We start from the raw sequence: 14,099 nt of genomic DNA, 5'->3' as shown, positions 1-14,099 counted from the left end.
AGATTTTGCCCAAAATGTTGCCTCATCCTGGGATTGACCCTGAGATTATTATATTGGGACTGCTACGTACCAGACACTCCTATTGGACTTTTTATAATATTCACAACTATTGTGTTTTGGGGGGTGAGGGGCGCTTTTTCTGTTGTGTTTAGCGGATTAAAACAATTTTTCCATCATTCATATGCTGTGGGACAAATCTCGGAGCACTCTCTTTGTTTTTTGTTTTTCAATTTTGACCATCATACACATTTCAGAATGCTGTTCTAATGACTGTTTTCTTTATTGGTGTCCTTTTTCCTAATGTACAGTTATTTATCGCAGTAAATATCGTTATCACAGTTAATGACTATCAACATGGGACATTTTTTTTTATTGCCCAAGCCTACCATGCACCTGTCTTACTGGAGCACTGTTGCTTTGGGTTTGTTGGCTTACTTAAGTCTGTGGCTCAAAGTGCAGGTTTACATATTTTGCTCTTTAGCAGTTGAGGCTTTTGCTATCATGTCAGGATGTGTGCTCTTCCGAGCGTACAGTTGATGGAGATGGAAGGTGTAGTGTATCACAAGGTCATGCTAAGCAGCTATGTGAGGCTTTTAATACACGCTCCAGCTGTCACTTGTTGAGTGGTAGAATATTGCAACATTTACAATCCCAATACAATGACAAGCATGACTAGGTTTGCAAGAGGCTCAAAAATCCGTCACCAACAGTTTATAAAGAAGTCTAATAGAAGCATGTTTTATTGTCAAAATATGAACATTTTCAGACTATTACATTTAAAAAAACACAATTTTGGAAGTAGTAACCAAAAGCATCAAACAATATGTTTATTTGTGAATGGAATAGAAACACCCAGAGATAGATTCTCTTTCTTCACCCCCAATGCTACATCCAACATGACCGATCATATACTGTAGTTAAATACTTATCTGATCTTTTCTCATAAGTAAGGGTCACTTAGTTCTATTCCCCGGCCATAGTATTTGTAAGCTTGCAGACCACTCAAGGTGTGCCCCCTTTTTCTGCAATCCTATGGCTGCGCTTATAGTGCCTTGCGACGGCAACGCGGCATCGCTCCAAAACAAATTAATTGACTCTTGTCGCAAGTGCTTATAGTAAGCGCGACGCGACGGAGCGACATCCCGTCTAAAAATTTAGAAGCCGGGTAAATTAGATTTTTTTAGATACGGTCGCCACATGTGACTCTAAACCAATCACATAGTGCGGCCCGCCCCCCTTAACGTCACTGGTGACCGTCGCTAAAAAACTAATTACAACTATCGCGGGTGGCAACGGGTGATGTCTTAGGTCGCAGTCGCCAGCACTATAAGCGCGGCCTAACACTATCTCTGCGAACATCCTCTATACCTCTCTAACAGAGGAAAGTGTTAATAGACTGGTCAATACACACATTCCCAACTAGCTCAAACTCCTACACCCGTCACATCATGAATATATATTTGTCAAAAAGAGTGCTACTGTGCATGGCAAATGTATACAACAAAAGACAGGGGTGCCCAATGCTACATCCAATTGACTAAACATATATGGTAATAAGTATAACGTTTAAATATTTCAAGTAATTATTGTTGGTTATTTAGTTAAATCCTTTGACCATAGCGTCATAAGCCTGCATACTGTACCAACGTCAAGGTATAACCAAATTATCTCCTGTGCCTCAGGCACCAAAACGAGGTTATCTCTACAGGGGCTTATTATACCTGCAAAATTCTGTGTTTTGTGAACACTGTCGGCGCTTTGTGAGGGGGAGAAAAATATATTCTATTTTAAGATGCCTGTAACAAATGTTTTATATTGCTTCTATTACTGTTGAATATTGCATAAGTGTTAAGGACCTCCAGATTTATGCTGTTTAATGAAAAGGTGGAGGAATTGATGACACAAAATGTATACCTGTTGATCATGTAATAATTTTAATGTAAAAAAGTGGTGTTCCATTTATATAAGTGAAAGCATCTAATTGCGTATATGTATATTTTGAAGCTTAAAGATGCATCCTTCCTTTAAAGACAAGTTACACACATTTTCAAATTTAGCATCAATGTTTTTTTTTTTAAATGTCCATCTATTATACACCAATACATTTACAGGAAAATTATTGGAAAAAAGTGTATTTTTTAAAAGCGAGTTAGCCAATTTTGATTTGTCATGTTCCATCTGCCACTAGAAAAATTAAGCTTTTGCTTTTTCTGGTTCACCAATCTATAATTTGTCTTGCTTCTTGCTAATATGTTTGAAAAAAAAAAAAAAAAAGATTGAATGAACTGATTGATGCTGTTGCATAACAGGCAGAATCCAAAAAGATCAGCAAGAAATCTCAATGTGTTCTGGCCATCCAGTTTTATAAACTATCCAAATAATTAGATGTCTTCTGTCTACTGTTAAGAAAATAGGAATATTCCATACAGCACCACAACTGCATTATACCACAGTTTTTTTTATTTTGTGCTGATTTTTTAACATTCTGCTCATTAGATGGGTGCAAAAGTCCCACCTTTCAATATATCAAATAGTCCGCGGTCCAGTTCTTTTCTCAATTTATTCAGAGGGGTGATTGGTTGGGGGGTAGGGGGTGAGGTGGGACTGATTGGGGGGTACTTGTGGTGTCCTACACACACACTCACTCCCATACACACACACTCTCTCTCTCTCTCTTACACACACACTCTGTCTCTCTGTGTCTGTCTCTCTGTGTCTGTCTCTCTCTCTCTGTGTGTCTGTCTCTCTCTCTCTGTGTGTCTGTCTCTCTCTCTCTCTCTATGTGTCTGTCTCTCTCTCTCTGTGTCTCTCTGTCTCACTGTCTCTCTCTGTCTCGCTGTCTCACACGGGGGGGGAGGAAGAGTGGAAAGGACGCGACCGAGCACCACTGCCCCGGGCAGCCGGGGGGACCGGGGGGGGGAGGGGGGGTTTCTACGGGCGGGCAGTAACCACTACTTACCCCTGCAGAGAAGAAAGGGCTCCATTCCGCATCACGCCCAATTGGCCAATCAGCTAGGGGGACTTTTTGAGTCTCACACTGTCCAGATCTTCTCTCCTCTCCCTGTCCATGTGGTGTTCATCTATCGCCCACCTACCTCTATTCATCCCCCTTCTGCCTTTCTCTGTCACTTTGAATCCTGGCTATCTTTCTTTCCTCAGACTCTCCTCAGACTCCCCCGTTCTTCTCCTTGGGGACTTAAATTGCCACATTGATGACCCCTCTCTCCCTTGGGCTTCCCGCTTCCTCTCTCTAACCTCTTCTTTTGGACTTCAACAGTGGACTGCAGCCAGCATCCACAACGTCTCTCTCTCTCCGATTTCTCCAGTTTCCCTTTTCCTCTCTCTGACCATCACCTTATCTCTTTCTCTCTTCTCCCCTTCTCCACCTCCATCTACACCTCGCTTCTGCAGAGACCTGCGCTCTATTAACCTACCAGCTTTTGATTCCACTTTACGCTCCTCCCTCTCCTCTCTCAGCTCTGCTCCAGACCCTGACAACCTACTCAGGAACTACAACTCTGCCCTATACTCCTCTTTTGATCTACATGCCCCGCTTTCTCTCTGCCGTTCTCACCCTTCTAACCCCAGACCCTGGCTAAATTCCCACACGTGCATGCTGTGTTCCTACGCTCGTTGAATGGAACGCCTCTGGAGGAAATATCACTCTCTCGCAGACATCCTTCACTATAAATTTATGCTATCCTGTTTCAACTCTGCCCTCTCTCAGGCTAAACAAACCTACTTTTTCTCACTAATCAACACGCAAAAGTCTAATCCACGCCGACTCTTCCCTGTCTTTGACTCCCTTCTCAGACTACCCTCTGCTACCTGTTCTTCCTCTATCTCACCTCAGGACTTTGCCGACTATTTCAAGGAAAAGGTGGAATCCATACGTCAGGCCATCCCCGCTGTATCCTCCCACCCTACACCTCTTCCTGACTATCCTCCTGCATTCCTTGACTGTTTATCCGCTGTCACGGAGGAGGATGTGTCGTTGCTGATCTCCTCTTCTCCCTCTACCACATGCCCTCTAGACCCCATTCCCTCCTATCTCCTAAAACCTCTTGCTCCTACTATAATCCCTACGCTCACACACATTTTTAACGCCTCCCTCTACTCTGATACCTTTCCATTCTCCTTCAAACATGCAACAGTCATACCATTACTCAAAAACAGCAAGCTTGACCCTACCTGTCTTTCTAACTATCGACCTGTCTCCCTCCTGCTTTTTGCCTTTAAACTCCTTGAACGTCTTGTATTCTCTCGCTTGCTCCATTTTCTCAACATCTATTCTCTCCTGCACCCTCTACAATCTGGCTTCCGCACTGCTCACTCTACTGAGACAGCCCTCCGTAAAATAACTAATGACCTCCATGCTGCCAAAGACAGAGGTCATTATACTCTGCTCATATTGCTCGACCTCTGCAGCATTTGATACTGTGGACCACCCTCTTCTCCTTCACATTCTCCATAAAACTTGGTATTCGTAACAAAGATCTTTCCTGGATCTCCTCTTACCTCTCCCATAGTACTTTCAGTGTCTCTTTTGCAAACACCTCCTCTTTCAATCTCTCTGGGGGTACCCCAGGGCTCTGTCCTGGGACCTCCTTTTCTTTACACACTCTCTCTAGGTGACCTAATTACTTCTCTTGGGTTCAAATATCACCTCTATGCTGACGACACACAAATTTACTTTACTACCCCTGACCTGCGGTACAGACTAAAGTTTCTGAAAGTCTGTCGGCTATATCATCCTGGATGGCCCTCTGCCGACTTAAACTAAACATGGCAAAAACAGAGCTCCTCATACTTCCTCCCAAACCTGGCCCTACTACCTCCTTCCACATTACTGTTGGAAGTACCATCATTCACCAAGTAGCCCAAGCACGCTGCCTAGGGGTCACACTCGACTCCTCTCTCACATTTTCTCGCATTCAAAATGTTTCTAAAACCTGACACTTTTTCCTCCGCAATATTACAAATATACGCCCTTTCCTCTGCTGCTCGACTGCTTAAACTTTGACTCAAGCCCTCATTCACTCCCGTCTTGATTACTGTAACCTCCCACCTGTCTCCCCTACAATCTATCCTTAACGTTACTGCCAGAATCACTCTTCTCTTTCCCAAATCTCTCTCAGCGTCTCCCCTGCTGCAATCCCTCACCTGGCTTCCCAACAAATCCCGTATATCACGCAATTCTCCTCCTCACTTGTAAAGCTTTACACTCTTCTGCTCCTCCTTACATCTCAGCCCTAATTTCTCGCTATGCACCATCCCGGCTATTGCATTCTGCTCAAGGATGTCTTCTCTCTACCCCTTTTGTATCCATAGCCCTCTCCCGCCTTAAACCATTGTCACTGACTGCCCCACACCTCTGGAATGCCCTTCCCTCAATATCCGACTAGCACCCTCTCTATACACCTTTTTAAAACACACCTGCTTAAGGAGGCATATGAGTAGCTCGATGGCTGATAATTAACACCTCTTACATTAACCTTGGCCCCTTGCAGACAAACTTACCAGAATGCCCTCCAACTGTCTCTGTACCTTTTTTCCTACCAACCAATTCGATTGTAAGCTCTTCGGAGCAGGGACTCCTTTTCCTAAATGTTACTTTTAAGTCTGAAGCACTTCTTCCCTTTGTGTTGTTTATATCTTTTGTGTTATTTATATCTTATTATTTATATGATTGTAACTATTACTGATGTGAAGCGCTGTGTACATTAATGACGCTATACAAATAAATACATACATACAGCAACAGGGTGCCTAAAAAGCTTAGACAATCTCAGGAGCATTAATAAAGATTGTTGGCTATATTTACTTAGATACAGTATCTATTGTGGTAACAATTCTATGTTGGAAGATAACTTGCAGCCCATACAGGTCTATGGGCTTTAGCACACTTTTATTCCTGTGTCTTTAAGTCTCCCAATATACAAGTTACATAGTTACATAGTTACATAGTAGATGAGGTTGAAAAAAGACGTATGTCCATCAAGTTCAACCTATGCTAAATTTAGACAACAGATACTTTATCCTATATCTTACTTACTTATTGATCCAGAGGAAGGCAAACAAAAACCCCAGAGTCATATCATCCAATGATATCTCATAAGGGGAAAAATAAATTCCTTCCTGACTCCAAGAATTGGCAATTGGATTAATCCCTGGATCAACATCCTTCCCATGTATACTTATTTGGTATATCCCTGTATACCTTTCCCATCTATAAAGATGTCCAAACTTTTTTTGAACAAATCTATTGTATCTGCCATCACAGTCTCCATGGGTAATGAATTCCACATTTTAAATGCCTTTACTGTAAAGAACCCTTGCCTTTGTTGCTGGTGAAATTTCCTTTATTTCAACCTTAAGGGATGGCCCCGAGTCCTTTGTACTGCCCATGGGATGAATAGTTCTTTTGAAAGCTCCTTGTATTGTCCCCGAATATATTTGTATATAGTTATCATATCCCCTCTTAGACGCCTCTTTTCTAATGTAAATAAATCTAATTTAGCTAGCCTCTCCTCATAAGTTAGAATGTCCATCCCCTTTATTAATTGGGTGGCTCTTCTCTGCACTCTCTCTAGTTCCATAATGTCTTTTCTTAGGATTGGTGCCCAAAATTGTACTCCATATAGGAGAGGGAGTGGCTCAGTGAGTAAAGACACTGAATGGCACTTAGTGTTTGAAGCAGGGGAGCCTGGTACAATTCCCGGTGTCAGCTCCTTGTTACCTTGGGCAAGTCACTTTATCTCCTTGTGCCTCAGACACCAAAACCATAGATTGTAAGCTCTACGGGGCAGGGACCTGTGCTTGCAAAATGTCTCTGCAGCGCTATTAGAAAATGCTAATAGAAAATGCTATTATTTTTATTATATTCAAGGTGTGGTCTTACTAATGCTTTCTAAAGGGACATAATTATGTTTACTTCCCTTCGATCCATTGCCCGTTTGATGCAAGATAAGATCTTGTTTGCCTTTGCAGCTACTGCATGACTTTGGGCACTATTGCTAAGCCTGCTGTCTACAAGCACTCCTAAATCCTTCTCCATCAAGGATTCCCCCAATATATCTCCATTTAATTTGAAAGTCGCAGGATATCCTCTCCATAGGAAAGTAATCAGCGGGCACTGCTTTTTGACAAAAAATGGCAAGAAGGCTGGACTGTGCAAAAAATATATAAAAGCCTTTATTGGTTCCCGGCAAACATGGATAAAAAAGGGGAGAAGGAGTCCCCCCTCAGCGCTCTGACGCGTTTTGTCCGCACAGGGACTTTGTCAAAGAGTGCTTTCACTCGTGTTGCAGTATCCGCTGATTACTTTCCTATGGAGAGGATATCCTGCTACTTTACTGCTCACAAGCCTGGAACACGAAAACTGGAACAGACCAATGAAAGAACTGAGTAAGTTTATTTCTTATTCTTAAGCACCCCAGGGGAACAGCCACTTTTAGTGCACTATTTATACATTTGAGGGGTCCCTAGCAGGTTACTTAACCTACTGGGTCAACCCTCTGTATGTTGCCAGGCTGCTCCCATACTAGGGGAGAGACAGTAGACTCATTTGATGGTCATCATATGTGTTAACCCCTTATGGTCTGTTATCATGTTGCTGATTTAAATGGACTTCATATACCTGGAGTGAATCTCTGCAGCACAAGGAAATTTGAAGGGGCTCTACCCTTTCGTGAGTGTTTCTGTTAATTTGTAAGTCGCCTTTTTATTCTTGCATCCCAAATGCATAACCTTACATTTATCTGTATTAAACCTCATCTGCCATTTACCTGCCCACGTTTCCAGTCTCTCCAAGTCCTTCTGAAGAGAAATTACATCCTGCTCTGATTCTATTACCTTACACAATTTAGTATCAGCAAAGATGGAGACTTTGCTCTCGACCCCAACCTCAAGGTCATTAATAAACAAGTTAAAAAGCATGGGTCCCAGTACCTATCCCTGAGGTACTCCACTCACGACTTTAGCCCAACCTGAAAAAGTTCAATTTATGACCTAGCTCCCTTTTTAAATTTAGGCACCACATCTGCTTTACGCCAATCTTGTGGTACTGAGCCTGTGGAAATGGAGTCCTTGAATATTAAATATAATGGTTTGGCTATTACTGAGCTTAACTCATTGAGAACTCTTGGATGTATGCCATCGGGGCCAGGTGCCTTTATTTACTTTAATTTTTTCAAGTCGCTTATGAACTTCTTCCTCAGTTAACCAATTGTTCAATAATATGGGGGTTGTGGCTTCCTCCTGCGGCACTACTATTGAACCTGAATCTTCCCTGGTAAACACAGAGGCAAAGAATTTGTTTAATACTCTGCTTTTTCCTTATCTCCAATAATCTGCCTACCCATCTCACACTGAAAGGGTCCTATATTTTCCTTTCTCATTTTTTTGTTATTAAGGTACTTAAAGAACTTTTTAGGGTTGACCTTACTTTCTATTGCAATCCTTTTTTCATTATCCATTTTTGCTAATTTGATTGCCCTATTGCAATTTTTGTTACATTCCTTATAATTCTGATACAATGTCTCTGTCCCTTCTGACTTAAAGAATCTAAACGCCTACCTCTTCTTGTCCATTTCCTCCCCTACCTGTTTATTTCGCCACATTGGTTTTGACTTATTTCTTTTATACTTATTACCTAAGGGTATACACTGATAAGTGTGCTTTTCTAACAATGTTTTAAAGACTGCCCATTTATCTTCTACATTTTCCCTGCAAAAATATCACCCCAGTGTATTACTTGTAGATTAGACCTCAGTTTATTAAAATCTGCCTTTCTAAAGTTGAAGGTCTTTGTTGAACCCAAGTAATCTGTTTTTTGATAATTTATTTCAAATGAGACCATGTTATGATCACTGTTAACCAAATGTTCCAGGACTTGAATATGTGTTATTACTTCTACATTGTTTGATATGACCAAATCCAGAACTGCCCCTCTCCTGGTTGGTTCCTCAATAATTTGGGTCATATAATTGTCTTTAAGCACCCCCAAAAACCTATTTCCTTTTGTTGTAATGGTAATCTCGTTGCGTCTGTCTGGATAATTAAAATCCCCCATTATGCAAACATGACCCAGTTTTGATGCCTTCTCCATTTGCAAAAGTATTTTAGCTTCCTCAATCTCACAGATATTTAGTGGTTTATAGCATATTCCCACAAACATTTTCTTTATACTTTTACCTCCACTGCTAATTTCTATCAACAAAGTCTCTAAATTTTCATCATTCCCTTCATAGACATCATCCCTTATAATAGGTTTTAGATCCGGTTTAACATATAAACATACTCCACCTCCCCTTCTATTTGTTCGATCCTTCCGAAAAAGAGAACAACCCTCTAAATTAACTGTCCAGTCATGAGTTTCATCCCACCATGTTTCAGTAATGCCTAAGATATCATACTGCTCCCTTGCAGCTATTAATTCAAGCTCCCCCATTTTATCTGTCAGGCTTCTTGCATTAGCAAGCATGCATTTAATTTTTTTTCAGCCTGTACTATAATCTTATCTGCTCCTTCCTTTCTGCGCCCACTTGGTTTAGTCTTTAGAAGTTTTCTAGTATTATCTGTATTTACTATGGGTGTCTCACTGCTTGTCAAACTCGCACTTGCCCCCATTCTACCTCCATACCACCTTGTATCCTCTATTCCATTTAGTTCATTATCTGTTTCATTCCCCTCCCCCCCTCCATCCTAGTTTAAAATCTCCTCCAACCTTTTTAGCATTCTCCCCCGTAGCACAGAAGATCCCTCTTCATTGAGGTGCAATCCGTCCCTAGAATATAGATGGCACCTCTCAGAAAGGGAGTCCCAGTGCTCTAAAAAGCCAAACCCCTTCTTCCTGCACCACTTTCTTAGCCATGCATTAACCTCCCTGATCTCTGACTGTCTCCCTGCGGTAGCGCATGGCACTGGTAGTATTTCCGAAAATACTACCTTGGAGGTCCTTGCCTTAAGCTTTTGGCCTAGATCCCTGGAATCGTTTTTAAGGACCCTCCATCTTTCTCTAACTTTGTCATTGGTGCCAACGTGTACCAAGACCGCCGGGTCAATCCCAGCCCCCCCCCCAACAATCTGTCTACCCGATCTGCAATGTGCCGAACCCGAGCACCCGGGAGACAACAAACTGTTCGGTTCATGCGGTCATGGCAACAAATTGCCCTATCTACCTTCCTAATAATGGAGTTCCCTACCACCACAATCTTTCTTTGTATCTGAGCATCCTGAGTCCCCACTGTGCTGGAGGAACTATTCCCCTGGCTGCTAGAGGAATTAGTCTCCCCCAGCCTTACCTTTTCTGCCCCGACATTCCCAATATCTTCACTCAACATGGCAAATCTATTGGGATGTGTCAGCTCAGAAACGACCTGCCTCGCCTTCTGTCACCCAGCTACCTACCTACTCCTCACTAACGGCAACCAAGCTACTTACCTGCTTCCCACTAACAGCGCCACCATCTGCACCACTAGTCGAAGCAAGGGCCTGCTCAGTGAGCTCTAATTCCCTTTCAAGATTGCCAATGTCCCTCAATATTGCAAGTTGCCTCTTCAGATCAGCAATCTCTGATTCTAAAGAGACCACCCGCTCACACCTCTCACAGCGGTATGCTCCTTGGAACAGCTGCTCCAAGTGCACATACACTGGCGACACACTTTATTCGAGCTTGGCTAGTCCCACGAATTCGGGTATACCCGGGTGTATTGAGGTTTGTGACTGTTTTCTGCCCGAGTGCATTGAGTTATTTTCCAAGCAGGGATTGAAGCATTTTATTCCCGCTGGCTGCAATACTGCACAGTATATATATATAAACTGCATTACAATTCATGAATTTATGCCATCTGGTAGACACGCGAAGCATTGCAGCCTATTAAATCCTAATCATTATCATTTAACAGATCAGCCGCCCATCAGCCAGGCATGAACCCAGGCTGGGAAGGCAAATGCAACGGGGCTTGTCAGAGGTTAGGAGCGACGCATTCCAGGTATCTGCCAGGTACATACCGGGTATTTGCTCGAATAAAGTGTGTCGGTGCAGTACATGTGGCAAGATGTGCATTGAGTGGCATTTTCAATCCTGGTCATTCTAGCAACTATGAAGTTTATAAGTACTAACAGTAAACTGTCCTTCAATATACTAAACCTTGTTTAACCGCTTCCTTGTTCTAACTGCTTCCGGTTCTAACTTTACACACTTTAAACAACCAGCACTTCAAATCAACCACACAGATCTGTCAGTACACGCAAGTTCGATTGTATTACTATTCAGGCCAGGGCCTTGTTGTTATTTCCTGCTCTCAGCCCCATTGTTTGTACTGTTATTTCCCCCTGTATTTCTCTGCATTGTTATTTTGTGTAGCGCTGTTATGAATATAAATAGAATTATACATGCGTAAATAGGCCATATTTATTTAGTGGTGTTACTCCATAATGCCGCTTGTATGGGGCCGTATTTACTAGACCGTGCTGGGAAGTGTCATGGTGTAGTTCTGCTTGTCAAATTTGATCCTTTATGAAGTCCAGATAGTTTCCCTTGATACCTCCTTTCATGCAGTGGTCTAGTTTGCACTTGCTTAAAAGACACAGCAATAAATATTTTGTCTGTTCTTGTCCCTAAATGCAGAAAGCTCGTGATGTGAACCAAGAACTACAAGTTCAACTTGACCAGGCTTTGCAAGAGGCTCAAGACCCAAACAGTAGAGGAAACTCTCTGTTTGCAGAGGTATTGTACAGTGTTTTTATTTATTTATTTTTTATATTTATTTTAAAATGTACTGTAATTGTAATGCCAATTATATTTTGCCTGTAACTGCCGTTATACTGTTTATTTATTTAGCTGAACCCCAATATAGCATGGTGCTCGGAGTCCACATAATGATATCGTGTTATAACCGGGATCGCGAAATGGCCGCCGCGATCAGGGGTTATGCGAGGACTTTCTTGGCATCTGCAGCTCTCTCTTCTCCCTGTTTCATCAGGCTGCATACATGTGCAGCGCTTATGCTCTCCCAATTTGACTTTCAAGCGCAGAGGAGGGTCACATGATCCTTCTCTGACCAATGACAGACCAACAGTGAATTTATGACCATGATGGACTGCACTGTGCAGTAGATATTAAATTTGTTTGTAGAGTCAGATTCATCACACCAACCCTGTGGTGTAGCAGCTAGAGAATTTCACTAGCATATGAAGGATCAGGGGTTCAATTCCTGCATGGTATGGTATAATTTATAAATTATTTTGTATAATACACATGCAAGAATTGAACCCATGATCTTTCATATGCTAGTGCAATTCTCTAACTGCTACACCAGTTGGTGTGATGAATCTGACTCTATAACCAAACTTAACATCTACTGCACAATGCAGTCCATCACTATGACCTGGGGTTGAAATTATTGCTTTGCAGCTCTGGAGACCTCCTGCTTCAATCCTATATTATTAAAATAAAAGCAGCGCTATTGCCTGTTGGAGGTGCGCAGAGAGAGGGACTAATTCTGTCTACACTCTGCACATCTCTTCCAGATTGATGCAGCCCGGTAGCATTAACACAGCGGCAGTGACCCTTCTCCTCCCCCCTACCCCCCTCCCCAATCCCCCTGTTCTGCACCTTGCTGTGAACGATCCACATTTGGTCCGCAGTTTACCAGCATATGTGCTGGGGCAGGTCGAGAAACCAACTGACTTCATCTGTATATCAGTTTTCAGTGTAACTTGTAGGAAATGAGGCTTTGGGGCTAATGCCATCAAGTTTAAACTGACTTGAATGGGAGTTTTAGGCAAATCGCAGCTTTGAACTGCAAAAAAAATTCTAATTGTCTGCTCCCCCACCATGATGGGAGAAAAGAATGAAGGAGTAAGTGAAGCACTCAAATCTGTTTTTCCACCTTTCCTAATTTTTAGTTCTACGGCTACCATTTATTTATTTGTTTTGCCTTCAGTTTTATTTGAGCCTTTACAGCGGTTTCCTATATCAGAACACATACTTTGGTATAGGAAAATATGTATACACAAATCTATTAAAGCAGCAAAACCTGTATGGTTGCACTGCGCGATAAATTATATAAATGTAATTTTTTTTTTTTTAATTAAAGGATTGAAACAGGATCTCTGGAGCTGAACTGCATTCATTTCAGCTCCATGCACCCCCTGCTTTCAGAGATACTTGCCTCCATAGTGGTATCTTAAGCCAGGGAACTTGTGTGCTTAACATAATGGCGGAGTTTAAATGTCCCACGTCACGCAGGCCAATAGGAAGCCGTAACGTTGTATGTTGCTGCTTCCTATTGGCCCTGGAAATGTAAACTCCCCAGAATCCGGCACCCCTACCGTGGTAAGTATCTCTGAGGAGGTGCCTGGTGCTGAAATTAACACAGTTCAGCTCCGGAGACTGCCTGCTTCAAATCTAAATAATAATGTTAAAAATTGCGTAGTGCTACATGTTTTGCTTCTTTACTATGTGTATGGAATGATGATGCGTTTTCTGAAATATTATTTTTGTTACAGTAGGTGAGGCAGCTGCTTCAGACTGTTACTAATGAAGAAAATTAAACTGAGCAAAGGGCAAATAAGTTTATATGGCTGCACTTTTGCTAAGCCACATCACTGCTTACATGTTCCAAATACGTAAGAAACCGATTTTAATCAGAGAAGATACAACTCACTAATGGTTTACCATGGTAAACTAAACAGTGTTTCTTAAAAGTTGAAATGCGGTTTTGAAATTGCTTGGGCCAACTAGTACGTTCATTTCAGGATAATGGTTCTTAACAAATCTTTTTAGGTAGAAGACCGCAGGGCTGGAATGGAGCGTCAGCTTATTGGTATGAAAGTACAGTATCAATCGCTACAGAAGCAGCATTCATTCTCCAGACAGCAGATGCACAGAATGAAAGTATGATCATATTTAATATTTATTGCTTTGGAACTCCCTTCTATGCTTGTATAATTTTATTTCAATAACGCCAACAATCTATGCAGCGCTTTACAATGTTCCAATACATGGATATAAAGTAGTGGGAATAAGCGCAGCATGTGCAGATGCCACCAGGGTAACTGACTTTGGGGCAAGCTACGGTCATGTGATAACG

At 42.0% G+C, this 14,099-nt stretch overlaps 1 protein-coding gene across 10 annotated transcripts in view; it reads left to right on the top strand.

The window, feature by feature from the left end:
* Positions 1–14,099, top strand: part of SPDL1 (spindle apparatus coiled-coil protein 1) — a 115,886-nt gene that overhangs the window by 41,479 nt on the left and 60,308 nt on the right. For all 10 annotated transcript variants that reach the window (XR_012801809.1, XM_075601682.1, XM_075601679.1 and 7 more), the window contains 2 exons: positions 11,633–11,731; positions 13,793–13,903. Coding sequence is in view for 9 of the 10 variants with exons in the window: in XM_075601682.1 (XP_075457797.1) it covers positions 11,633–11,731; positions 13,793–13,903 (210 nt within the window). In the remaining variant the exon portion in view is untranslated. The remainder of the gene's footprint in view (positions 1–11,632; positions 11,732–13,792; positions 13,904–14,099) is intronic.

This window comes from Ascaphus truei, chromosome 5 (assembly GCF_040206685.1).
Source record: "Ascaphus truei isolate aAscTru1 chromosome 5, aAscTru1.hap1, whole genome shotgun sequence".
In the NCBI taxonomy this organism is placed as follows: domain Eukaryota; kingdom Metazoa; phylum Chordata; class Amphibia; order Anura; family Ascaphidae; genus Ascaphus; species Ascaphus truei.
This window is presented reverse-complemented; position numbering and strand designations above follow the sequence as displayed.